At 44.4% G+C, this 27799-nt stretch overlaps 3 protein-coding genes across 3 annotated transcripts in view; all 3 read left to right on the forward strand.

Moving 5' to 3' along the window:
* colec12 (collectin sub-family member 12) overlaps window positions 1–3304 on the forward strand; it is a 44634-nt gene extending 41330 nt beyond the window's left edge. The window contains exon 23 of the mRNA XM_063219169.1: window positions 966–3304. Within this exon, the coding sequence (XP_063075239.1) occupies window positions 966–1167 (202 nt within the window). The 3' untranslated portion in view covers window positions 1168–3304. The remainder of the gene's footprint in view (window positions 1–965) is intronic.
* A 694-nt stretch (window positions 3305–3998) lies between these two features.
* Window positions 3999–7741, forward strand: tmem236 (transmembrane protein 236). Its single transcript, XM_063220338.1, has 4 exons — window positions 3999–4263; window positions 5762–5834; window positions 6282–6405; window positions 6844–7741. Exons 1-4 carry the CDS (start codon window positions 4010–4012, stop codon window positions 7446–7448), a joined length of 1056 nt encoding a protein of 351 aa, XP_063076408.1. The 5' UTR covers window positions 3999–4009; the 3' UTR covers window positions 7449–7741.
* A 2520-nt stretch (window positions 7742–10261) lies between these two features.
* cacnb2b (calcium channel, voltage-dependent, beta 2b) overlaps window positions 10262–27799 on the forward strand; it is a 34697-nt gene continuing 17159 nt past the window's right edge. Inside the window, exons 1-2 of the mRNA XM_063220339.1 lie at window positions 10262–10320; window positions 26339–26413. Of these exons, the coding sequence (XP_063076409.1) occupies window positions 10273–10320; window positions 26339–26413 (123 nt within the window). The 5' untranslated portion in view covers window positions 10262–10272. The remainder of the gene's footprint in view (window positions 10321–26338; window positions 26414–27799) is intronic.

The raw sequence follows: 27799 nt of genomic DNA on the forward strand, positions 1-27799 counted from the left end.
GACGGATAGGGATGACGTGGAGGGTAGAGTTGTATGTTGATTAACTACAAGTCTTTATTTTTAGTTTATTTTTTAGTGATAAATAGAATCTTTAGGAGAAATAAAATCCCACAGAGTGAAAATTCAGATGTTGAGCTTTGACACTCTCTCAGTCTACTACTTCCAGTAATGCATGAGGGATGAAGTGTGACATTTTTGGGAAGGTCCTTTTTTTGTAATATCTTCCGCTTGTCAAAAAGCTCATTCCAAAACATTAGCGTGCATAAGGAAGTCTTTGACAGTGGTTTCGAAAATATTTTGTCAACCTTCTGTCTTTCAGAAATGTTCTAGGTCATCAAACCAACATTTTTTGCCTAAATTAGTTGTGTTGTATGTCAGCAGGTCTGCTAATATTATTGTCAGTGTTGTATTTGACATACATGATGTATGTTTATAGCTATTCACAGCTACAATGTTCACGTACAACCCAACTAATTTAACCAGCCACTTGTGATTTGATGGCCGAGGTAGGGCTGGGCGATATGGGAAAAAACAATCACGATATGGATTACTTTATATCACGATAACAATATATATCACGATATAGCACAATTACATATGTTTTCAGTTATTCTCTTTATTTGCTCTTTATTTTTTCATGTCGCAAAACAACCTTTCTTTAAAATGGATCTTTTTATTCTTATTTTTACAGTTGCATTAACTTATAGTGTGTATTGAGACAACATGAAATGTAATTAAATGATAGTAATTTTATCAATTTTATACAATTGAATATCACGATATAAACGATATAGGAGAAAGGTCACGATATACACTTTTATATCTCGATAACGATATATATATCGTCATATTGCCCAGCACTAGGCCGAGTTCAGACACTATTATAAAACGTTGTGATGGCAAACTGTCCAAAATGCAGACATTTGTGGTCTTCATGAACCCATCTCATGCCTCTTGTCTTTCAGTGATGTCCATATGTACATGGCCCAGCCTGCTGCCGTCTACGGCCCGAACCCGGGCGACATGGCTTCCTATCCGAACGCGTCCGGTGTGCCGCCGGGTGTCATGGCCCAGCCCCCCAGCTACAACGCCCCTACCACCCAGAGCCTTCCAGCACCCACCGACGGCCAGCAGGCCCCCTACCCAGCCGAGAAAGCTTTACTCTAAGGCCCCGCACTCTAAACAGACTCTGCCCTGCCCCGACCCGACCCGCCAGCCCAGTACCCCCTTTCCAAGTTTCTGTCTTGAAAATGCACAGCAACATACAGTACAGTACCTGCACATATGAGCATACACTCATAAATACAGATATATACACATCATTCGGATCATGGCGATATATCCGGGGCCGGTTATGTACATAAGCTCCTCCCAGAGCAGGAACACTAACTCTTCATACCCATACCCATGCAGATGGTCACACTCATACTTGCAAACTAGACATGTACAGTAAAGACATAGCCCAAATATGTAGGTGTACAGTACTCCAGTACGCCAGGCGTAACGTTACCACTGATCGTGGTGTCAACAGCCAGTGGTGAAGAGGAGTGGTGATGACGAGTATCTTTTTACTTTTTTTGTTGTTGTTTTTAACTGGACACTTGTCAGAAAGGAGCGCTCAGCCATTTCACCGGATCCATCTATGATTTTTTAGAATCACCAAGGACTGGAATCAATGTCGAGAAGGCTGAGTTTGGGACAGAAACAAAGGAAAGGGAATTAAAAGAAGATGACGATGAGGAAGATGAAGAAAAAAAGGAAGGAGCATGCACACTTTGTACATACTGCACGGGGGCGCCGTAGCATTGTGCTGTAGCATTGTGCTGTAGCATTGTGCTGTAGCATTGTGTTTGTCACCGAGGGGGGCACACGCTGAAGGACAACAGCAGCAGGAAACCCTTCCCCTCAGTGTCCTCATAACTCATTGAAGTCCTCATAACGAAAGCTGCCTTTGAGGACCTGAGTAAGGACACGGGACACATACAGTACGACACTAATAACTCCGAGTCCTGTGGGGGACTTCTGGTCAGCCTCCCCTGATCATGTCTCTCAGGCATCTCATTTGCTCAGTGTTAAGAAGAAAAAAAGATCCTACCATGCATCTTTTGTTTTTTTTGTAGCCTGATTTTTTTTAATTTATAATTTTATTGTTTGATTATTATTATTATTATTGTTATCTCTATTTTCAATATACATGTGTGTGGAAATGGAAACAAAAAAAGGACAGAGTTATCCTGCCTACCTGTTGTATTTAAGAGCCTTGGGACTCCCGTTTTAGCTTGATTCTGTAGATTCAGAACGGCTGCCTGCTCTGAGGTATGGAGCACAACACTGCACGTCAGGTAGCGGTTATTACTGTATGTCCATGCACTTTTTGATTTTTGATCTGACATCTCAGAATATTTCAGTTTCTACACTACAAGAATGCCCGTGACTGACCCCATGAGAAATGCAGAGAATGGTCCACTGATTTCCAGATAAGCTACATTTGATTTGAAAACTCTATTTTAAAATGCACTTATTTAAAACAAGTATTTCATGAGGTGGAGTATCCCCTTGTATGAGTAGTGACTGCTGAATTATTTTAGAGTTGATGATATGAAGATGGACAGCCTGTCAATGCAAGTTACCAGTTTAATGCAGCGCATAGGAGGTGGCTGACCCCTCCTCACCTGCTGGCCAATCCCCTCAGCTTAATCTGTTGTTATGAATTGAGCTCGCTGAAAGATCTGGGGTGCATTTCTGGAAAGTGTAGTTGCTAACTGTGTTAGCTACTTCGCTGGTTGCAATGCAATTTCCCATTGGGAACTACCGAAGTTGCTAACTGCTAACAACTACGCTTTCCAGAAATGCACCCCTGAGTAGGGCGTACTCTGATTATTCTGATTGGCTCTTCTCTCATGGTTATCATTGCTCTGAAGTGGCTTCCTGCCTCTGTCTCAGCCCCCCACACCACACTACACCACCCCACCCCACCCCCACCCCATTTAGATCCCCACTCGTGTACATGAAGTGTGTAAGATACAAACTATGTTTTATGAGCTGTCTAATCTGGGACCACGAAGCCAGTCTTAAAAGTAAGCACTCCTCTTTTGCACATGGAGTTGAGAGGTGGAGTTCCCAGACGGAAACTGTCCCCAGGGAAACGTGACGTTTTGTTTTTATGTTTATTGCGGAATGGGAAGGAGAATTCGGTTCTTGTGTCAGTTCTGCAGTTATGTTACAGTGTAGCCAGTCGTTTGTATGTAAAATTTTAATCATCTTAATTATGATTAGTATTCACAATAAAACTAGGCCAAATGTATTTGTGTTGCGTCCTCCTCTCATTGCTTATTCATTTCACCACTGACTGTTTTATTAAACTGTCTTTTGATCATGTAGATTATCAAAATAAAATGTTAAGCTTACTGTGTATCACTCTGGTTCTATATGGAGGCTGTTTTAAATTCCACGTTTGTATTTTTGAGAAATGCTCGTGGGAAAATGGCCATTCTTTTCCATAGGGCCTAACTGAAAGGTGGGATGATCAGTTGTGCTGTAGGCTAGGGTCTATTTTATTTGCTCTAGTATGTATGCCTAGTAATTGACCTTCAGCAGGAAAGCTGTACACGTGTATTCTGCCACTAGGTGGAGACGTGTGGGCTATGTTTTAAACCACTACACTATCATGCCGATATTTATCAGAATGGTGATCACTTTTTGAATTTCATGAAAGTTTGGTTCAGCATGTCGACAACATATTTTTTCATATATGGATAAGTGGTTCAACATTAGTGTTAAAAACAAGAAGGAAAGGGACTCCAAACAACTGAAACAGTTGTCATAAAGAATGGCATGACGAGCACACTGATGAAGCCATAAAAGTATACAGCGAATGCCGTGTAAGCACAGCAGGTGTCCAGAGTCCAGTCTAGGATGTGCTGAACCATGGAGAAGGGAAGGGAGAGTCAGTGAATGAACCTGTCCCGTGCTGTCAGTCTCCACATCTCGCCACTTGAAGGTTGCCAGGATGCTCTCTGGAAAAACCGTCAAGGTGGTCCTCTATGAGGTTATCCAGTTCGCGTGTCTCAGCGTGCCCATCTTTGTGATCATGGAGCGTTTTGCATCTCTGATGCACCATGTGCGGGGGAATGACCTGACTGCATATTGGCTGGTGGTGGCTGCTTCCATCGCCTATGTGACAACTGTGTCCCTACTGGTGTGGGTGCCTCTAAAATACTTCATTCTGACATCTAGAAGATTCATCTCAGAGATAACAGCTTGGTGAGTGCAGACTATTTGCCCTATGCAGACTATTTGCCCTTGGTGAGTGCAGACTATTTGTGTTTTTTTCCTAAGAATAGAGAAGATTGAAGTGCCAATATGGAAGTTGAAATGTTATCATAAAGGTCTATGGCTTCTTCAATAGCTTGTCAATAAAAAACAAGCACAGAATTTTCAGTTTCACTTTTGAGGGAACACTATACAAGTAAAAAAGGTTTATGCAATTGCACAACATTGGCCAAAGTTCTTTAATGAGTGCAGTCAGTGTGTAGCCCCTCACATGGGGCCATTACTCACTGACCTTTTGACATGTGGGTTATGTAAGGGTTAACGTTCGGCGAGAAGGTCGCTACCGTGGAATAGCAGCACGACAGAGAGAATCTTTAGATCCCGACGCGGAGCGGAGGGGTCTTGTTCTCTCTGAAGTGCTGCTATTCCACAAAGCGACCGACTCGCCGAAAGTTAACCCGCTTATTATATGGATATACTTAAATTATTCACACATGCGGGGACATTTCTTAAGACCTATTTAATGTTAAGATTGTTGCTGCGCAAAACAAAACAGTGCCGTTGTGGAACACCGCTAGGCAACAGCTAGGCTAGCCAGGACAGGTGTTGTCTATCACAGCAGCTGATTAGAGTGACATAAGACCGGACCCCCTGCGGAGTGATATGAAACATTCGCTTTAGCCACTGACTTGTATACAAGCCAGTGGCTGGCTTTAGCAGTGAACGTCTTGTTGCCATTGACAGCGGTAGCCAGGACAACGGGTGCTGTCTATCACAGCAGCTGATTAGAGTCTTGTTGAAAAGTCGCTTTAGCAGTGAAAAGTCTTGTTGCCATTGACAGCGGTCTGTTATAGACCAACCCGCCCGTTATCGAAAAATAACAGACGTCCGAACGTTGGGGAGCCCCGTTGAAATGAATGGAGCATTCGACAGATGACGTCACAACCATATAATAATATAGGCTATTGTAGGTACTAGGTTATTATCTCCCCAGTTATAGGCCTACTATTGCTCAGTTATTTTCAAGTCACCATCTTGACTGAAGACCAGGGAATGTATAATGTCTGGCTTGAGATACGTTTTTGTTCATAAGGGTTGAAGCAGGCTTTACCCAGAAGAGTTTTGTTTTTTCTTGGGAGTGCTGACCACATGAATATAACTGGTTGAAAACAAGATAAAGGCAGCACTATAGAACTTTTTTTTTGCCACACAGATACGTTTCAGCATTCTGCCTTCCTCAGAGTCAGTTTCCTCGTAAGCCCACTGCCTATCTTACCTGTCTGTCTTCCACTGAACCTGTAATAACACACACGCGCGCACACACACACACTTTTCAACTAGATCCTATTTTGTGTAAATCCCATTCTGAAGCCGTATTTATATTGATTGTGAATATATTCATATTGATTATGAAATATATTTTCCTTTTAAGTTGTGCAAATTGTGCAGACAGACTTCATTTAACATACAGATATGTGTTATTTTTTAGGAGACCAATAGCACTGGCTTATGTGATCGTGTGCCCACTGCCATGCTTTGGTATTCTTCTAGCAAGCTCAAAGGTAGGCCTATGTCATTTATTTTTATTTTAGGTCCGTACGTCCTGTTGTTGATGAACTGCAAATGTTATCAGAGAGCCGTGTCAAGTAATTGCATTTACTGATTACAAATATGAAACAGAAAATCACTTCACTGCAACAAAATGTGATGTGAAGTCCAAAATTCAGACTTGGGGTATTCAGTAACTCACAGTGAAAACAGTAGATTTCTCATTAACTTGTGACATGTGCATAAAGGGTTGTGGAATGTCAGACCTAATGTGACAAAAGTTTTATTACTCTCTCCTACCATAAAACTAGAGTACACTTTGTCATGTCCTTCTGGGTTTTGATATCAAAGTTTAACACCAGTAGGCTACTTGTGTTTAATAATTTAAAGGCATGTGTTACTTGTGGCATTGTTTCCTTCACACGACAACCCAATCATGTCAGCCTTTTTTATGTGCTTAGGTGCAAACTGATGGTGGCTACCGTTATGACAAGTTTACAGAGCTCGCCGTGTCTTTGGTCATCACATCACTCGTCATTATGGACATCATAGAAAGAATTCGACCTTACCAGCTTACAGGCCAAGGTCAGGTGACCTTTTGACTTATTCATAATACTTTCTGCATAAATACAGTATATGACCTAAAAGTAAAAAATGATATCAGTCATAACTCATGATAACTTATATAGTTAATTTATGCTCCTATACACTGCAATGGCAACAGCATGGTTTAACTTGAAATTTTAAGTTTACCAGCTGCCTCAGAATTGCAAGTTAGTTTAAATCTTTATTGTAAGTTCAGTTGCATGGAGCTGTGTGTGTTGTTTGAACTCAAAGCTGCAATTCAAAGCCTCACACAACTTACACTAAGGATTTAAATTAACTTGGAATTCTGAGGCAGCCAGTATTTTTTACACATTGTCTGGGGCTCAGCCATGTTATTGTCACTCTTTTTTTTATCTTTCTTGAGCTGCACATGTTCACTTGTCATTCATTTCCACCTTCTCCCATGGCAACTGGAAGCTGAGGGTATGGATGGCGACTTCGACCTGCCCTCGCCAGTCCTCACCCACATGGACCAGGTGGTCACAGTGTCGTCCCAGCTCAGCTCAGCTGACCGAGGCCAGAATGGACAGGTGGAGACGGGGACAGGTGTGTCCGGGAGCCGCTGGAGGGACACGGATAGATACGGCACGCGGTCCTCCAGTGCCCCCTACCTGTACTCGTCCTCTCGCTACCCCTCGGGCCGGTTCGGCTTCCTGTGGGTCAGGGAGCCTCGGGTGGAGGTGTTTGTGAACTGCTTCCTGTTCTGGATGGACACCACGGAGATGGTGCGGGTGGCTGAGGAGCCCTCGATCTACTACTCCAACTGGATCTTTCCCATCCACATCATGGCCTATCTGTCCACTCTGAGGATGATCGTTACGCCCTCAAGCCCACTGCTGGGATGTTTAGGGGTGCTGTCGCAAGACTTGCCCTTTCTGGTCATCAGGATATGCCTGGTTGCCGTGTTTGGTTATGTGACGCCCCTGCTGTATATCATGAAGAACCTCTTGGTGTGCCTGACGTACATCTATTTCCTCTTTCTGACCAAGCTCAAGGTCTTCAATAGGACAAGCATGTTTTGAGGACATGAACACATGAGACTTGACTTGACTGAGATTGCTGGGTGTAGCTGGATGCAAAGGTGGGGAGTGAATTTAAAGTCAAGGTAAAGCTTTCCCATCCAAGAATATATTAGTAAAGAGGATACATTATTTATCAGTGAAGGCATGTAAATCTCTAGATAAGAGTTTAGAGTGAGGTTGCTCTTAGTGAAATATTTAAGAAATACTACTTAGCTGTCTCCTCACTCTGACAGCCATTACTAAAATAAATGATCCCATCGCATGTGGAAACATTAAGCCATTGTCAGGACTGCCAGAACGATATAAGGAGGATGGATGAGGTGGCTATGGCCGACCATTTGTCGTGCGCAGTATACTGAAGACAATAAGCACAGTTGCCAACACAGCACCTGATGCTCAAACAGAATATACACTGTGTTACTTTGGGTATATTCAGACAGTACATCTATGGAGCAAAATGCCTTAATATGTGTGTGCGACATTGCGTTATGTGTGTTGCGGCACATTTCAAGTTGAAGACATGTTTGAGCTTCGTTCGTGTCCACGATTTTGCAATAGATGTGTCACTCTTCAAATATTATGTTTACATTGTTGTGTTGTGTATGTAAAGATTGTACATGTAAAGCATTTAGGGCAAGTAGTATAAACAAGAGATGAACAAAGGCTCTATTTCACAGACTATAAATAGTTTTATAACTGGTTTCAATCTGCTAGTGCACTGTTCATATGGTCTCCTGTGGTGATTTTGTGGATTCCAGAACATTTTGTATTTATTTTTCACCCAAAGCTCAGTTTCATGTTTGTAAATTCATTTTTTTAATAGTTAAAAACTCAAATATAGCACACATCACAATCTGTTCTGTATTGGGTTGTCCCAAGTCTGATTTAGTCTAAAATTGAAGTGAAAGGACTGTACATTGGTAAATAAATGATTCACATTTATTACACTGACCAATTTAAAATCTTCAGTCTTTTTGCATGAACATGAATAATGTGATTCCTTCAGAATAATCAGCACAAGTAGCAGATGTCGGAAATTTAATTATCCATGTGTTAATATGTGTCAACAGAAGCAGCAGTCACCTGGAAAATGAGACAGTAAGGACACACAAATAATCTGTTTTCATGAGAAAAGAACTTGTGCCCTGTATGCTCATAAGAGGGAAATAGTGATTGATGTGTTCAATAGCCACTGTAATGCCGACTGATGTCTGTGTTGTGTGTGTGCATATGTGTTTCCTTTTGGTGTGGGATGTGACTGATCTCTATTTTTGACGCATGCCTGTACCCATGTTTCAGGCAAGATGTACACATGCTTGGAATTGAGAGGAGATAGCAAGAGTAGATAGGGGTACTGAGAGAGAATTGCAATCTGGTTGGACCAAAGAGACATATTTGAATTCTGGCTGTGCATGCAGAAGACAAGACGAGAGAAAGATGGGGGGATTGAGAGGAGGGAGGGGGGAGGTAGAGAGGGAGAGGGGGTAGATTGAGTGGGGGGGGAGGAGGAGGGTGGGCGGTTGGGGTAAGAGCAAGAGGGGAGGGTTGGAGGGAGGGAGGGAGAAAGCTGGCAGACAGGCAGGCAGCCTCCCCACCATACACTGCACCACCTCCCTCTTCCCCCCTTCCTTGTTTACCCCCTTCCCCGCTACTCCTCCAGCAACACAGGAGGGACAGCAGTGACTCAGGTGGCGAGGAGAGAAGCGCCAGGAGCACAGCACTCAAGGAACATGGGGGGGGGGGGGGGGGGCTGAGTGATCCTCACAATCCCTTTGAGAGAGAGAGAGAGAGAGAGAGAGAGAGAGAGAGAGAGAGAGAGAGAGAGAGAGAGAGAGAGAAGGGGGGATGTAGCCAAGACGGAGGCAAGGCAGCGCATGGTGAACTAGCAACAGAGTGAGCCAGTGAGCCTGTACTCAGCCGTCTGCCTGGTGTGGACTGGAGACAGGGAATGCACACACAGACGTTGCCGGCACGCCGCGCTCTGATTGGACGCAGCGCGAGGGGGTTAAAAAAAAAAGAGAAAGCTGACGCAGGAAAGAGAGCGTAGAAGGAAGGAAAATGACATTCATGCTGTGTATCAATCCCACATTCCGGGCTCGTTGCTGAGCTCGGGGTGGGTGGTTGTGGGGTGGAGCTGTGCTGTGCTGTGCTGTGCTGTGGTTGGAGAGAGGTGGAGGTTGAGGTGGAAGGGAGGGAGGCAGTAGTGGTAGTGGTGGTAGGGGGTGGCGGCAGTGGCAGTGGCGGTGGCAGTGCAGAAGGAGGAGGAGGAGAGCTAAAAGAGGGAAGCAGTAAATAAATAAAAAGCAGAAGCGAGGAGGAGGAGGAGGAGGGCGGTGGAGTGCACCCCTGCAGGGATGAGGGAAACAATCGCACACCTGGAGCCTCCAGATTGAGAGTAGTGGAGGCGCACCTCCTGGATTTGTGTCCTTTTTATCTGGAATGTGAAGGAGGAGGAGTGTGTGTGTGTGTGTGTATGTGAGGGAGAGAGATAAAGAAAGGGGGGGGACAACAGCAACAGCAGCTTATCCTATATTTCCACCATTACTGAAAGAAAAAAGAAGCCTTTTTTTCCCCCCTCTTCGTTGCTGCTTCATGGCGTTCTTAGAGGGATGTGAGTGTCGGGCAACTCGTCTGAGCGCCAGACCTCTGGCGGCGAGGCACTTAGTTTGCTCAGAGTGATTCTACAGGCTGCCGTGACAGCTGCGGACTAGCCGTGGCGAGGTGATGGCTGGGCCAGGCTGAAGACACCCGTGTGGCACCCTCAAACGCCTCTCCTCTCCTTGGCTGTGCTCTCGACTCCTCGACCCCTCTAGATGTCCTCTTGATGTATTGCTGTGGGCTGGGACACTGGCGGAAAGTACAGTCCACCTATGTGAGTATGAACTGAACGTGGAGCTTTTGCATGCAGTGAATGTCGATGAGGATGAATGAGAGACCGACCGTTGTGTGTTGGTGGAAGGGGAGGAGGAGGGGGTTCGAATGTTTGGGACACTATGCTAAGCAACAGTTACAGTTATGGAGGAGACTGGTGGCGGTTTGACAAGGTTCTCTCAATGCACCTCCACCTACCTACCATGCTCCTCTTAGCTCCTAAGACGTGTTTGTGTGAAGTCTTACATTTACACGTGTGTTACAGGTGAAGAATATCAATGAGTTTGTATGACCGCTGTACAATGTGCATGTGGTCCAAGGCCTCCTCACCAGCATGACAGTCATTCTCATTCTTGAATTAAGTTGGGTGGTAACAGGTGTAACATTTGTTGGAAGGGCCAGAATTGAAATGGCCCTACACATTAGGTTCTCTGTTGTGTCTTTGTCTGCATAGGTTTAGGATAGACAGCTTTCCCCCCCCATAGCCAGAGTCCCATCCTCTGCCATTCAGTTGCCATGTTTTGATTGAGTAAAAGAGAGGTTGTCCGAATCAGCAAAATGAATGTCACCTGACCAGGCTATCTGCAGTGACACTCGGAAAATCGACCATACAGTAAATAAATGGTAAGGGCTTGCTTTTCAATGGGTAAATAAAATAAATTTGCTCGCCTGTTGAAGAGAATGGTGACAGCCTTCCTCAATACAACCATGTCAGACAGCACATAACTGCATGTGAAGTCAAGCAGATTGTCTCTAGCGCTAGTCCTCCTTAAATGTGTCCAATCTCTGCATCTCTGTGTAAGCCTGTGAATCGCATGCGGTGGCTGCATGCATTTGTGAAACATCCCTGCTATGCTTTACTATTGCCTCTGCCTGCCTCTGCAGTCTAAATGAACAGTGTATGACTCATCTGCCATGGACCTCCTGCTACATTCTCGCTTTGTAAACATAAGATCACTGTGACAGTACGAGGCATCTGCTCTCTCTCGCTCTCTCTCTCTCTCGCTCTCTCTCGCTCTCTTTCTCTCTCTCTCTCTCCCCCTCTCTCGCTCTCCCTCTCTCTCTCGCTCACTTTCTCTCTCTCTCTCTCCCTCTCTCTCTCTCTCTCTCTCTCTCTCTCTCTCTCTCTCTCTCTCTCTCTCTCTCTTCCTTGATCCTTTCCTCTCAATTTCCTTCTTAATTCTCCCCTCCCTCGCTTACTTGCTGCCTCTCTCCATACAATCACCTGAAGCAGCTCTCATATCTGGGAGACTTCACTGCTGAGTCAGGTAGCACAATGCACGCTCACACATGAGCCAGAGCAACCGGGGTCAAATCTGCCACCCTTAAGCGAGTGTGTCCTTGACCGCCCCCCGTCCACTTGCGCCAGGGTCTCAACAGGTTTCCTGTGTGTCCACTCAGGGGTGTAGCACCAAATTTGGGGCCCCAGGAACAACCTCTTTAATGGGCCCCCCAAGAACATTTTCCATGGAACATTTTCCATAGGAGGGCCCCCAGTGGGCCCCCCAGGTGGGCTGGGCCCTAAGAATGAGTCAGGGTTTCCCCCCCCTGTTTGACGCCACTGTGTCCGCTGTAACCTGTGTGAGTGCACGGGTATCTGTGTGTATGCATTACCATGCAGCGCTGCTGTCCAATTAACATAATACAGCACATGCAAATGTCTATGGAGCCGGGCCGGCGGCCCCAGAGCGCTGCCCATTTCTCAGGCAGTCATGGCTAATGCATTCATATTCACCCACTGTGCCCTTCCCCGGCCCCTCCCTCCCTTCCGCACTGGCTACAGCTCAAAATGCCCTCTAGAAAGTCATTCAAGAATACACCTATAAATCTATAAATTGTGTGTGTGTGTGTGCGTGTGTGTGTGCGTATGCGTGCGTCTGTGCGTGCGTGCGTGTGTGTGCATGTGCATGCCTAAGTGTGTGCCTGAGTGTGTGTGTATGTTTCTTGTGTACTTCTGCACTGTGAAAGGACATGTGATTGATGGACACATGTAGTAGTATTTGACCTTTAGTTATTTATAGAATCTGTCATTTATTTATTTATTTACTTTTACAAAGCGCCTCCCCAAGTCTGTTCGCTTCATCGTCCACAGCCTGCTGTTTCAGTCATGTCCAGGACAGGTGTGCATGTGTGGTAGCGTTGTCCTCATCCCTGCTATCGCTTCGGTCCTAGACTTCCTCATTGGTTGTTCCTGACATGTGGTCATTGCTCTAGCTGGTTTTATGGTGCTGTCTGTTAGTGCTACATCAGCTCATTTGTGTTTGTGGATGTAAGTAGGAGTTTGAGTGGTTGTTAACAAGTCTTGTGACAGGACAATAACGTTTTCCATTCCATGCACACGGCTACAACATTCTTTTGCATGAACGCAAAGTTTTCAAATGATTGATATTATAAAAGATGTCCTGTGTGAATGTGTATTGGTGTGTACGTGTAATGTCTCTCCATTTTAACTTGTTTAGAGAAGACTATTCCGTGATGTGCTTTTTTTGGCCGAGAAATGGACTAAATTATATTAAGTGCCTGTCTGGCTAAGACACTTGGCTTTGGACTCAGTATGGATCTATAGTGTTGTTTTTTTCTTCAATAAGGATACATTGAATAGAGGAAACAGGTGAAGGTCAAAGCTGTATCAGGGGAATGTAGCCTCCTGCTTCTGACACCACACACACAACACACACACACACACACACACACACACACACACACACACACACACACACACACACACAGGGCAGCCGACAGAGGGGAACAAAGGGGTATGCTGTCCCGGGCCCAGGGAGAGATGGGGCCCAGAATTGGATCCTCATTACATGCATTGCGTGGGGGCCCCTTTCAGATGACTTTGTCCAGGGGGGCGACCAATGCTTTCAGTCGCCCTGCGCGCGCGCACACACACACGCACGCACGCTCTCTCTCTCTCTCTCTCTCTCTCTCTCTCTCTCTCTCTCTCTCTCTCTCTCTCTCTCTCTCTCTCTCTCTCACACACACACACTGCCAAATAAATGCCAAAATGGATGTAATTTTGCAACAAGCTCTTCATACACAGTATAATGCATTTGCACCAAATCCATCAGTTCTGATAACGATATAAGACATATATGGCTGTATATCACCCAATCATTTGTATGATTCAAGGTAGAGCAGTTTAAATGTCATGTACTATCTGACCACCCTGCATCTTTCTCAGCAGTCAGTGTTTTGTTTGCATTCATTACCTTGCAGTGCAGATACAGTAGGCCCCATTGCACTCGTGTGTGATGGATACTCAACATGTGGCCAGCAGGGAAGATTGATCTGCCCGTCAACACGGGATCATAACCCCTTTTGCTACATCCACCGGAATCCCCCTGCTCGCTCGCTCTCTCTCTCTCTCTCTCTCTCTCTCTCTCTCTCTCTCTCTCTCTCTCTCTCCCTCCCCCTCTCTCTCTCTCAGTCTCACACAGATACACATCTCTTTCTGTCTTTCTGTCTGCCCCCCTCATTTAAAGCCCATCCTGCAGCTGTGAAGTGGAGTGGAGTGGGCAGGATTGGCCATTCTTTGCTGCCAGCCTCTAGCACGTTAGGGGGAGGGGCAACAGCCAGATGTTTCGTTCGTTGCATTCTCGTGCAGGGTTTGAGTGCATTAGCAGTCTGCAGACAGCAAAATCAGACAACACTACTCTGACACCACTACACTGATGGGTGGATGGGTAGGTACCGTTAAGTGAGTGGAGCATGATACTAGCTCGCTCCCACACTTTCTTCCACACCACCCCGAAACTTCTGAGGAGGACTGCACCTGGCGTGGCTTGACGTGGTGCGATGCGGAGCCGTGCCGTGTAGTGCGCGAGTCTCGTGGTGATTGCGGGCAGCTTTGCGTCAGCCATGCGCCCTGGCCGGGATGATGAGTGGATGGGATGAGGACCTCCAGCTGATCTCTGGGCTGATCCCCTGACCCCGGGCAGGAAGAGCCAGAGGAACCGCACTGGGACGGGACTGGGCTGGCCAGCCTCATGGCTGTCAGAGCAACTAGGTGGAGGTGAAGGAGGAGGAATCGAACACGAGAGGGAACGTGAGAAGGAGTGTGAGAGGGAGCAGGAGCAGGAGAGTGTGTGGGATCCAAGAGGGGAGGTCAGGGGAGAGGAGGGGGGGGTGTTGCCTCTGGCTCCTACTCCGTTTAACCATGCCCAAATCCATCCCCAAGATCAAAAACGTCTCCTGGGTGAGTAGTACTGACGTGAGTGGTGGGGAGATCAGTGCCAGGCATGACTGCTGTTTGGTTGAAGTGTTGCTTGCTGCTGTCATGTTTGTGTACTTTGATTTGATTTGATTTGATTTGATCAGATTTTTTCGCAGAGCCTTCCGATGTTTTTGAATCCTGCCTGGGGAAATTTACCGCATGTGGCGTGAAAGAGCCGCTCCTGCCTTGTTCAGAGACTTTTGCTGTCAGGTTTATCACCCTCTTGATCATGGTTAGATCATGTCTAACCAAAAGGGCCTCTGTGATAACGTACTACATGACATTGACATGAAAGAAAATAGCCCTTCGTCCCGATGCCATATAAAGGCCTCTGAGGCGGTATGGTGTTCCTGTCCTATCCAAAAAGATATGGCAGCTCTGTGTACATCATAGTAATCAAACACCACACACAGCACATTTTGCAATGTTAATTTAACACCTATACCAGGGCTATTCAATTAAATGTCAACAAGGGCCAGTTTTTCAAATTCCTCTGAGTAAAGGGGCCGAACTATACGTATGTATTATGGTTGCCGGCTGTCAATGAAAAAAATATGGGAGACTTGAAGAAGGTGGGGGGTCTGGGTACTCTTCCCTAGAAAGTTTTGCGTTTCTTAGATGTAATTTCCTGCATTTTAACGTCCCATGTGTCCTGTTTCAGCTCGATACGGAACCTGTACCTGTACTAAAAAAAAAAAAGATTCTGTATTTCAAGGGGCTTGTGGGGGCCAGAACCTTGTCGTCCAAGGGCCGCATATGGCCCCAGGGCCGCCATTTGAATAGCCCTGACCTAGGCAGTAGTACCAACATGACAGTAGTGCTATAACATGAGTGTTATAGTTGACTTTCCAAGTGTCAAATTACCATGGCAATATTTACTGTGCACTGGTGAGGCGTTGACTGCAGAGTAGTATAACGTCACAGACAAAAGACAACATGCTGAGAGGTTTCTGTCCCCCAAGTGTGCTCTGTCTGTAAGGCAGACATTATACAGTGCAGCACAAGAGGATGTAAAACCTCAGGAGCAGCACTTCTGTCCACATTAGCATCCTGTAGATACACGATAAGACTAACCTCCACATGCAGGTGGCTGTGGGGATTACCCCCAAAATGTTCCCCGTATGATCTGTGGCTGCCATCTGCATGCCTGATGAAACAAAACAAAAAAATACAAGTACTAAGTGTTAGAGATGAGACAAATGTCTGGCATGGCTGTATTCTATTTAGCTCCCCTGTCAGCCGCCCCCAGCTCACTCGAAGGCCTTCCTCCGTACAACATCCTTTTAAAAGGGAGTGAAGTGCTTTTGGGGTAGGAGGAGAGCAGCAGGACTCAAAGATAGAGAATCCTCCCAAGGGAAGGCAAGGCATGGTGGTAGAACATTTCCTGCCTTTTTTTATCCTCCTCTGCAAGGGTCATTGTTATCATTATTATTTCTGGAACGTCTTTTTAAGGTCAGGCAGATGTTTCTTTTCCAGCTGGCTTGTATGTAGTAGAGTGGAAGGATGTCGAGCAGGGCAGGGCAGGGAAGGGTGGAGGAGCTCGCCGTAGAGACGGAGGCAGGAACTCTGCCCGCAGCAGCCAGTGTGCCATACCTGTCAACCTATACCCATGGCTACCCACCACACCAGTGAGCTTTATGCTGCCGCACATGTTTCTACATAAGAGGCTTAAAGACAGATGTGTGTGTGTGTGTGTGTGTGTGTGTGTGTGTGTGTGTGTGTGTGTGTGTGTGTGTGTGTGTGTGTGTGTGTGTGTGTGTGTGTGTGTGTGTGTGTGTGTGTGTGTGTGTGTGTGTGTGTGTGTGTGTGTGTGTGTGTTGGGGGGGGAGGGGTTGTATTAGTGATCTGGTGTGCACTGTACTCTACTGTATGTATGGTTTGTTTTATTGCTCTAACCTGCCCTACTCATGTGTGAGTCCATAGCGTTATTGCATGTGTGGGCTGCTCATCAGTCCATCTGTGCTTGCTGCCTTACAGCCGTAGAGTGTGCAGTTAGAAAAACGCCTATCATATCAACATCCAAATCCGTACCACGGCCCTCCACCTTTGCAGGGGCCATTTATTCATTTTTTCATTCATATTATCAGGTTTCAAAAATGAGGCTTGCAAAAAAATAAGTCAAAAAAATTGATCTGCTTCATGAAATGTTTTCACTTCTTATTTAGATTGCTAAATCTCTGATTCTCCAAACAATCTCCAATTGTTTATGGGTTCCATTTGTTTGGCATGAAATTCGATTCAGACATAATTTCCAATATTTATTTAATATATACTGTATGTATATTCCATTTCAATTTATGAATGAAACTTATCATAACATTCACCGTTTAGTCTTCATCATGTTTGCACCATATAAAGTAGTGTTTCTCAACAGTGCGCTACAGCCCCCCAGGGGGCGTTGGGGAGATCTGGGGGGGGGGGGGGGGGGGCGTTAAGAAGGATACAGCTGAGTGGGGGGCAGTTCATAGTTCCCATTTGTGGAATTAGCCCATTTTACTTTTCAATACTAAGGGGGGCATTGTCAGGCTTATGATGAGATCAAGGGGGGCGTTGGGAGGCTTATGGCGAGGTCAGGGGAGTGTTTGTTCAAAAAAGGTTGAGAACCACTCTGCCCTACAAAGCAAAAAGGCAGTAACTGCGTTGTTGTGGAAAATGAGTTACTATGACTTAAATGACATTTATATAAAAGTTTAATTCTAAATAAAATGCAAAATAAAATCTGCACAAAAGGTGGTAATATAAAGTAACAAAACTGCAGAATGTCAATAATCATCCCAAAACTACTTACACTGGATTGCAGTATCATTTAAAAGTCATTTTATTCAGTTTGGAACTCTGCGCAGTTACTGCCTTTTTGCTTTGTAGGGCAGCACTGATCTAAAGTGTGACGTGCCCAAGGCTCTGATGGTGGGCTGGTCTAAACGGGATATTAATAGTTATGAATAAAGGCTAGTGCTCCAGATGTCTCACGCTGGCCCGAGTTCAGACGCTGCCACATACTCCCCAGCCCAGCCGTGCCTGCCGCGGCCTGCACCCACCCTTTCCCCAGGATTATGTAAGCTGCATCAGGCCTTATCTGCTTCCCTGTGCACAGACCTTAGGGTCCCTGGAGACCTGGAAGATGAACAGAAATACCCCCTCCCACCACACACACACAGACAAACAAACACAAACACACACATGCATAGACAGATACACACGTATGAACACACGTATGAACACACACACACACACACACACACACACACACACACACACACACACACGAACACACATATGAACACACACGCTCTCTCTCGCACTCTCTCACACAACACACACACACACACACACACACACACACACACACACACACACACACACACACACACACACACACACACACACACACACACACACACACACACACACACACACTTCTGACCTCAGTACACTGTCAGTGAGATTCTCCAAAAGGCCAACTATTCAACTTATTCACACCAAAGCATCAAGTGCTACAGTACAGGATGCATCCCACCTGCATTCTATCCCACCTGTGCATTCTATCCTAACTATGCATCCCACTTACAATGGTACTAAGTCTCAGCAGGCTATTATTTTTCTTTTGTTTTGGCCTTGTGTCCATCCGGTTCTTACAATGCACGTTACACGTCACCGGGAAAATTGTCAAAGCAATGACATAACACGCCACTTACAAATCGATATCCATCCCAGCACACACCACGTTACACGTGCCTGCCCGCAGCGAATCGAATGTATTGGTCGAAACATGGCAGCATGGATAGTTAATCTGTGCTATTCTATTTGTGGCTTTTGTTTCTGAGTTGTAGGCCTATCACCAAATTAATTGATTACAAAAAAAACTGGGCGCGAGGTGAACGCATCTAACGGCAGGTTAGAGGAGAGTGAGTCGAGCAACAGATGCCGCTCTGTGAAATAAGCCCTTAATTCCGCTAAGTCTCAGGAGGGGTAACAACGCATAATACAGACCGAGTGTGAGGACCAGTCGTATGAGCGCTCCGTCACTGATGCTCTACTTCGCTCTAGAAGCTGACCATGCACTAGCGCTGACAGTCCTGTCCAGCCAAGAAGCTGGGACAACGAGCCTTTCAAAGAGTAGCCATGCCATGGTATTTCTCACTTAAGGTCCCGTGGATATTTTGAAAACTGACGAGGGACCGTTCTGGTCACAAACGGATATTTGACGAATCGAAGAATCTCTTTTACTTGTACTTTTCTGTTCCAACACAAACCTCAGATTTATTTACTGAAGTGATTACAGTCGTGGAGGGACGGAAAGCAACCCGACTTTGCCGGCATGCCGCCCAAGAAAAAGGTAAAATAGGATACATTTCGAAATATTCGTGGCGTGTACATCGTGCGTAATAGAACCGTCCATCGCTCGGTGTGTGTTTGCGCGCGCGCGTGTTCTTGCATGCCTGTGTGTTTGGGTAGGATAGTGCCATTGCAAGAGAGTGCCATCTGTTGCGTTGCGCGGTAATCCATGAGGCTGAGCCTTTCTGCCTCGCTGCTTTCGGTCATTGGACACTACACGCGGAGGGCAATGATAGATTTTGCTCGATGGCCAGTAATTTTAGCCTGAGTTAAGAGACGACCAAATTCTTCTTGTTCCTTTGATACTTAAATATCAAATACCTCATGTCCAATAGGGCTGGACCTTAAATTATTTCATGGGGACGGTGTATTAACTTGCCAGCCATTTGTGTCACGCTGGTCTCGATATATATCCCACCAAATTAACAACAAGAGATTTTCCAAACAAAGTCAAATACGCGAGGCCCACGACAAAACCAGAATGTTGAGTGTCCCGGTCATTCCTTGCTGTTGTACTGCAGCTAGATTGGTCATCTGTTGTGGGACAATCAAACAGGTTACCAACTCATTGGTCTCAGAGGGGAAGCCTCTTAGTTGCCACCAGGATGTTGGTACCCGCATTAGACAATCTGGTAAAGTTCTAGCAAGGGAAAGCATCTTACTTTGATCCAGTCGCCCCCCCACCCAGCTCTGGTATTCATAAATATTTTTTCCCACTTCCTCATCCCCATATGTTGTGAGTGGTGTCATTCAATTGACACCTGAGGATATGCAAAAGGCCTACCTAAATAATTATTACAGGTAGGTGTTTCAAGGTGCACTAGCAAAGGAGCACAGCATGTGTATTTTGTTCCCACATTGCTGGCTGCCTAAGGGGAGTTTGCATTTGTCTCTTTTTCTCCAAATCCTGGATTGACGCATGCTGTCCTAATCTCCTTACAGAGAAGCAATCATGACCAAGAGCAATAGGACAGAGTGGGGCGGGTGGGGGATGGGGGGAGGAGTACAGAGACAGAGAGAGAGAGAGATAAAGAGAGTATACTTTTGTTGTTTGTACTACTGTGCATTTCATACACATTTCAGGCTTTCATAATAACATCAGCACACTCCCCTTTTTTTTCTGAACAGAGAGAGAGAGAGAGAGAGAGAGAGAGAAAGAGAGGGAGAGAGAAACTGTACGGCCCACATACTGTACTTCATTTTCTCTGTTTACTGCAGGGGTGCTGTTGTTGTGGTGTCCCACGGCTGCTTGAATGATTTATTGATTGGAACCTTCAAAAGCAGTCGGTGTTATGCAGAGCTTTGGACTCCACAGTAGCAAGTTGCGAGAGGCAGTTTCGAACCCAGCGCACGTCCAGCGTCCACAAACGTAGTGGCCCGCTGCACAGCCCTGTCATGACTTACGGTAGACGGTGAGGTCCCAGCAAGACTTCCTCTCATCTCCGCCACCAACGGCACTACTTTGCATTGGCAGGGTTTCAGTCAGGATAGTATATTGATTGCCTCCAATGTCAAGGGACATCCATCACTGAAAATAACCCAGGGGTGAAGCGAGAAGACAGGGGAACAATGCCCGGCTCTTAAAATGAATGTGCAGCCGTTTAACTGAGGCGTTGACAGAGGCAGGAAACACACAGACGTACAAGGGCATTATTATGAAGCTGTAACATGTGGAAAATTTGCATCGGAGCACCTTGGCTAAGTGATGAGACCGAGGGAGCACACGTAGCAACTTTATCTTAATTAACTGACTAACTGACCCCCTCCACATAGTATAGTACTAAATAATAGTGAGTGTCTCGAAGTTCATGGTCATTTACATAATCACCATCTATACAAGAATGCTGACATGGGGAAAGAAAGGATCCCAGGTGTACGTATATAAAAGATGTTTTTAGACAAAGATGTAGAGAAGATGTCTTTCATTGGCTAGAATTAATCCTATTGTACAGTTTCACACTCCTATACGTTTTATTTTTTTATTTGAATAATAGCCTCACTGCTTTATCACTAAATGGTTCACAACTAGAGTCATTTAACCAGGGAGGATGTGAGTTTTGAACAACGGTGTGAGTTGTTGATGTTCAGTAGCCTAATGCATGATTCTTTAGTGTCAGGTTATATTTCATGGAGTCCAACATTCTGTGCAATTTTCCATGTCAAAATATTCATCCTTTAAAGGACCAGTTCAGTCAATTTCAATATGCTGTAGTTTTTCTCACGCTACCCTTGACTTGTCAGTACCCGGTGATGGCACATTTTTCAGCTAAGCACAGTCCGAGATATGAGCTATTTTCTAACCGCACAAATACACCTAGCATGACGCGATTGAAGCGACATAGAATCGCTTCTGTGCAGCAAGAGCGATACGAGCGATTGAAGCGACTACAGTATGTCCATTACAAGCAGAAGGCAAAGCATTCAAATATTTCCCATTGGCTGTGGTCACTGACCTCTATACAGGCATTGGCTGTTGCGGCTGGTCGCTGAACCGCGTCATAGAAAGTTGAAAGAATTTCAACTTCAAACTGTCGCTCTCGGCAGCGTTTGTTTACATTTTTAAAAAAATGAACATAGGCCTACTCCAAATATTTTCCCAAAAGGTACCTCTGTTTGTTAGTTGTCTGCTGATGTTGTATAACCTTTCGGATGTTTTTGGGAATAAATAAAAAGGTTTTTTTTAAATATAAACAAAGCGCTGCCCCCATTACAATGACCAAGAACTCGGAAAAGGCTGAAGAAGAAGAAAAAAAAACCTCAGGTACTGACAAGTCCAGGGTAGTGTGAGCATTACAACTGCATGTTGAAATTTACTGAATTGGTCCTTTAAACAAGTTTTAAAGGTTGAAATACTGTTTGTACCTGTAACAAGCATTCATATGCCATTTTATGTAAGAAACGGCAGTCAGTATGTCCACCCAAGCACAGATATCTAGCATACAAATACACGTTTCACTTAATGCTCCCCTAAATGTTTGAGCGAGTCCTGACTGCGGTGCCTGTTCTCTGCCTGTTATCTTTTGGAAACACATGTTAACCTCTGGGCCAGTTTGACAGCATGGATAATCACGCACAGAATCGGGAGAGTTCCGGGGACTCCCAGTCAAGAAGTTGCCTTCTGCACTGACTTGACCCCATTATTATGACATGCTCACTGGTCCAGTGCAGTGAGTGTACCTTTTACAGTTATTTCTAGCAATTCAACACAGCCCTGACCCAGCTAGATAAAGTACATTACACACTTTTCAGTTTCATGTTTGCCCTGGGTGAAATTGAAACAGCATGGTACTGAAACATTCTGAGACATTATTCTGACATTCACATTATTCTGAGATGCACACATATGTCTCTTTTCCACTGCCTGTTTTCTGATAGGCCTACAGCTTGACACAGCGCGACTCGTCTGCCACTTTTTGCTTTATGATTGAGCTGTGTCGTGCCTATACGAAAAGCAAAAAGTGGCAGCCGAGTCATGCTTTGTTGAGCTGTAGGCCTACCAGAAAACCAGCAGTGGAAAAGAGGCAATACTGTAATTGAGACGCAGGCCATTCTTAAGTCATATCGATACATGTATGTTTGCCAAAACACTGCTAAGCAGCTAATGCACAAACTTCGGCTCCCTTTCTTTTAACTGTCAACTTGTTTAACATTCTGACAGGGAAATCTCGAAAAAGTTACTACTTGTTTATAAACAGCTGGCACACTGCAACATTCTTTCCATTCGTTTCTTTGCTCTGCAATGCTATTAACTCTTGGCTAAAGTAATCCAGCTCACAGGGTTCACAGTTTGCTCAGGTGTTCTGCTTAGTCCGCTTAAAGCACGTTGTCTGCATCAGAGGTCCTTAGTCTTAATCACAGCACCCACTGACAGTCTGACATACTTTACAGTCTGACATACTTTCTCTGCACTGTTGCCTGAAGACGATTCTGTACAGTCAGACATAGGAGAACACTATTTTCTTCCTCTTTATGACTACACCTTTCATGCTCTTTAATGCTATTGGAATTTTATTGAACAGGTTTGTTAGTAAGATATGATTGTTGTTAGTGTAGTTAATCCACCTCCCCTATTATTATTATTTTTACGTTTGTTTAGTTATTATTTTAGACTTTACTTTTCCCTCAAAATGGAAAGATCTTGACCAATAACTTTACTTTTTTCTTTAGGTTTTATTAATGGTGAATGTCAAATGTGGTCAGCATGGATATTTTGACAGAGCAGGATTTTAAATCATTCAATTAAATCTATCAGTGAATGCATTTAGTAACCTCAATCATTTATCCGAGGCCAATTTGACACAGCATGTATAAATATCTATCCTTAACAAAATTAACACAAGTCAACCGGCCAAATGCTGATGAAATTTCAGTATGGCTGGTAGAAAAGACCAACTTATTATCCACTTAGATGCATTAATGAGTGTGTGTTTGACTAGTACAAGCAAGTTCTACAAGCCATTTTGGCTGGTAATGAAAAAAAGTGAATTTAGAGTCCTGATCCTACATTTACTATATATATATATATATTAATATCTAGCAGTATTTAATGGAAGTAATGAATGTAATGAAAGACATCTGAACTCGCTGAACTGACGGCCAGACCGAGGGTTGGCTCTCTGTCCTTGCCAGTTGGCCGGTTGGTTGCGGCGTGAGTCACTGACATGCTTCAGTGTTGGTTCTGGACGTCCATTTCCCCGATCAGCAGCACTTTTGTGTGCACGGATGTTAAAGTGAGGCTACTGGCAAGAGATGCAAAAGCAGGTGCCTGTGCCAGCACTTTGGAGGACTCGGTCTCCTTCAGCAAAGGGCTGCTGCCTGGAACAGGCCTCTCTCGGCAGGGCGGGGATGGGATGGGATGGGACTTCCTGCCTTTCACGTCATGACATAATCAAATTAATGCAATAGTCCATCTTGAGTGGCGGGGGGCTGGAGCAAGGGGAATATGGGAGTGGGGCGCTTCCCTTCCATGCACAGAATGTGTTCAATTCTATGTGTTCCATTTTGATGTACTGTATGTTATGCAAATGTTTTTGCCTTTAATTTTTTCAGTTTTCTGTTTTTCTGATTTATTTCTGTTACATCTTGCACAAACGAAAGTGAAAGCTACAGTAGAGGTTTTGACACAACATAGCCCAATGGACCGGCATGATTGGCTCGCGAAGCGTACTGCTAGCAAATTCCTCTGCGTTTTGTAGCTCCGTTAGTGTGAGTCAGACTGGCGGGAGTCTGGCAGTCTGCGGAGAGAGCAGATGTCTGTGGAAGACATGCGAGGAAACTCGTGGCACAGCACACACACAGCCCACACACATACCTGATGGGCAACACCCATCGCCTTTGAAAATGTGCCATGTGTGTCTCTAGAGACACACCATATTAAACCTGAAGGTTGTGGCTCATATGGATTTGTGTTGACTTACACTCAATGTGTGTGCTGCTGACTGTATTTTGCTTCTTTTGCGTTAATCAGTGTTTTAAGGCCATTTTATTTTGGTAGTTTTGGTTATATGATCTTTGCCCTTCCTACAGATTGTCAAACATGAGGAATACCTGTTAAACTCAGACTTAAACCGGCATCCTCACAGTGTATATTTTTTACTGTTCCTCTCACTCACCTACTGAACAGCATTGTTGTCTTGGGGTGAGTCCTTGGAGCCAATATCCTCACACTAGATGTATTTGATAAAACATGTTTCTTAATATTTCTGCTCTGATATAGAAAGCAATAGACAGAGAGGGAAGGGGGTGTTACAGACATTTATTTTGTGAAACCGGGAGACTGCTGCTGTCTTTGAAACATACACACCAACGCATGATGATGGCTATATTGTGTAGGGTGCATTCAGCTAAATTGGGCCACTTTTCGGCAAATTCAGAAAAACTGATGAAATCTGAGGAAGAACATCAATACATTAACCAAACTTAAGTTTGATTGCATAAAGTGACTCATAATCTTCCATTTCATGACAAAAAACAAGATGATTAATGTAAAAAACAAGTTTTAGTGACAGGTGTGTCATCCTGGATGGAAAAAAATGCATTCAGGTAAAATAGGCCACCTATTCAGGCAAAATGGGCCACCTATTCATTCCAATGGTAAAACTAAGAATTGCACAAAAGAAAAACAAAAGTAGTGATGATTTAATATTCCTCCATTTTTTGTTTTGTTTTCAACACATCTGTTTCCAAAAAGATATCACAACTCCATTAAAAGAGCTCCCCTGACACCTCCATCTTCAATAATAGTCACATTGTTTTTGTAGAAAATATGAATGGTAATTCCCATAGAAAAAAGCAGCCCAAATTACCTGAAAGGGGCGGCCCACTTTACCTTAACATGTTCAGTAATGGGCCGATGTTTTTTTTGTGACATTTTTAGGTATTTAAACATCACAATGTTGCCACAGCTATGTTTTTCCAGAATTAAGGGCACATATTCAAACCTAAAAACATATCAGTTTTTCCAGTTTTTATCACATCTGAAAACAGTATCATCCTTATTTTATCTAGACGATTTCTTATTTTGGCAAGACTGAAATTTACTTTCTTCTGTCACTCTCCATATGAGGGTTTCCCCTGCCCATGAAAAAAGTATTATGTTATTCGAATGACTTTAAACAGATAGAGTAGTAATGTTGCAACAATTTTAGTTTTTCCTGAATTTCTGAATTTTTTGAATTTCCAGAAGTAGCCATTTTTAGCTGCAAAAATGTCTGTACTTGGGCCATACTAGAAAATATTAGTTTATGACTTGGTAAACTTTCATGAAAAGATCAAATTTGGCAATAGGCAACCCAGTCTCAATGAGCAGCATAGTTGCAGTACCTTTTTTCGCCATTTCCTGCACAGTGTACCTTTAAAGACAAATAATTGTGCTGAACAATTCACTATCTTCCCTCCCTTCAGCAGTGTGAGTAGAGGGCCATAGAAAAACATATAGTGGTGTTCTGCATGAGTGTTGGGTAGCAAGTCTGCTCTGTTCTCGCAGTGGCTCAAGTGGAGGGGATGTATTATGGTTAGTGTAACCTACCTTTTGGCAGTATAAACAAATATAAAAAATATTGTTTCAAATCGATACTATGAAACGTGATATTCTTTGACAGCAATACTGATATCATGATATAAATTTGATATATTGCACAGCCCGTGAGTTTGTGTGTGTGTGTGTGTGTGTTTGTGTGTGTGCATGTTTTGTTAATTTGTGAAAATTAAGATGTGTACCCCGGGCCTGCCCCATAGTCTGCGTGGTGAACTACCTCATTCTGTGTCTTTTGGGACAGAATGTGGAGTCAAGGGGTGTGCCTAGCCTGTGTTCAAAAAGGTGTATCTCTTGGGCTTTGTCTGTTTGTAGTCTTTTTGGCTTTACCCCCCCCCTCTCTCTTCTCTCTCCTCTTTCTGTTTCACTTTTCGCCTTTGTCTTGCATACCTGTCAGGTCACAAACACTGACTCTCTCCTTCTCTCTGTCAGGGTTCGGCGGACCGTCAGGACTCCAATAACACTGAGGTGGAAAAAAATGCACAGGTGCAATTGGAAAAGGCAAAGGTATTCGCTCACTTACTTTTCTTATCCACCTGCTTGCTATTTTCTTAAATGTCATTGATTATGTACATACATTTTTGGAATACTGCAATGCTAGTTACAACAGATAGGCTATTGAAGATGATTAATGAAGATACTTAATTTGTTAAATAAAACTTGACAACAACCAATAAATATGAACTATAAACATCGAAGCTGTGAGCTACTGCGCAGATGACAGTGGCATTCCCTGATGTGCACGCGACAGCCCGCCCCACCAACCTCCTCGGCCGTGGTTAACATGCTCCCCTAGGAGCTGTTGTCTAATTGAATCTTAAAAGGAGACCGATTTGGTTCTTGCCTGGCCTGTTTTACACTGTCTGATGCTCAGATACAAAAGTGGAGCAATTAGCTGCCTGATTGGCATGGTGCTGATGCTTGACTTTGTTGCAGAAAACTGCGTACAAAACCCCATTAAAGCTCTGGGGGACTTCAGTGCTGGGCATCTGTCAAGAAATGCAAATTTAGAGCTGGGAATCACCGTCATCGCTGTGTTAAAAGGGGGTAAAATTCATTGCATTGACCTAACTTCCAAAACTGCAGACATGCACAAGAGGGATTTGTGACAACAGTGCTCAGAAAACGTCTGAAAACTGTTCCTTGTGTGCCTAAGCCACCACAATGCTTTCTCCCTTTGAAGATTTTTTTTTAACCCACACTTCAAAATTTTTGTATTTATTGCCTTCGCTAATCCTCCCTCCATTTCAGTAGTGCCATCCCTTTTGCCTGGCCTCTGGAGCATCAGTGATTGAAGCTCATCATTCTGCTTATTTGCTCTATTTAAAGCCACACACATCTGCAGGCTTTTGTATCTGATGATGAATTGCTGAAAATACAAATTAGCATGTGGAGGCACTTCCATCCACATCCGCTGATCCACACACACTGACACATGCATCATTGCACAATACACGAGCACACCCGCCCCCATACCGACAAGCGAGCATGCACACACACACACACACACACACACACACACACACACACACACACACTCCCACCACACACACACAGACAAACAAACACAAACACACACATGCATAGACAGATACACACGTATGAACACACGTATGAACACACACACACACACACACACACACACACACACACACACACACACACACACACACACACACACACACACACACACACACACACAGGGGGTTCTCCTTCCCATATGTATCATACTTGAGAACTTGCATCATGTCACTTATTCTGTAATCGTTGCAGTCTGCATTGTGCTATTCACCAAAGAGATAAATTGACGGAATGTGAAATGTATTTTGAAGGAAATGAATGAAAGCGTATTATTATTAGCCACTGCTGATGGCCACGAAACACATGTGCTCT

This window comes from Engraulis encrasicolus, chromosome 16 (genome assembly GCF_034702125.1).
Source record: "Engraulis encrasicolus isolate BLACKSEA-1 chromosome 16, IST_EnEncr_1.0, whole genome shotgun sequence".
NCBI classification, from domain to species: Eukaryota; Metazoa; Chordata; class Actinopteri; order Clupeiformes; family Engraulidae; genus Engraulis; species Engraulis encrasicolus.

Bases quoted from the DNA above. Each gene is read 5' to 3' on its own strand.
- tmem236 (XM_063220338.1), top strand. From the start codon at position 4,010: ATGCTCTCTGGAAAAACCGTCAAGGTGGTCCTCTATGAGGTTATCCAG. The intron at 4,264-5,761 runs GTGAGTGCAGAC...GTTATTTTTTAG, and splicing joins ATCTCAGAGATAACAGCTTG to GAGACCAATAGCACTGGCTT. The intron at 5,835-6,281 runs GTAGGCCTATGT...TTATGTGCTTAG, and splicing joins TTCTTCTAGCAAGCTCAAAG to GTGCAAACTGATGGTGGCTA.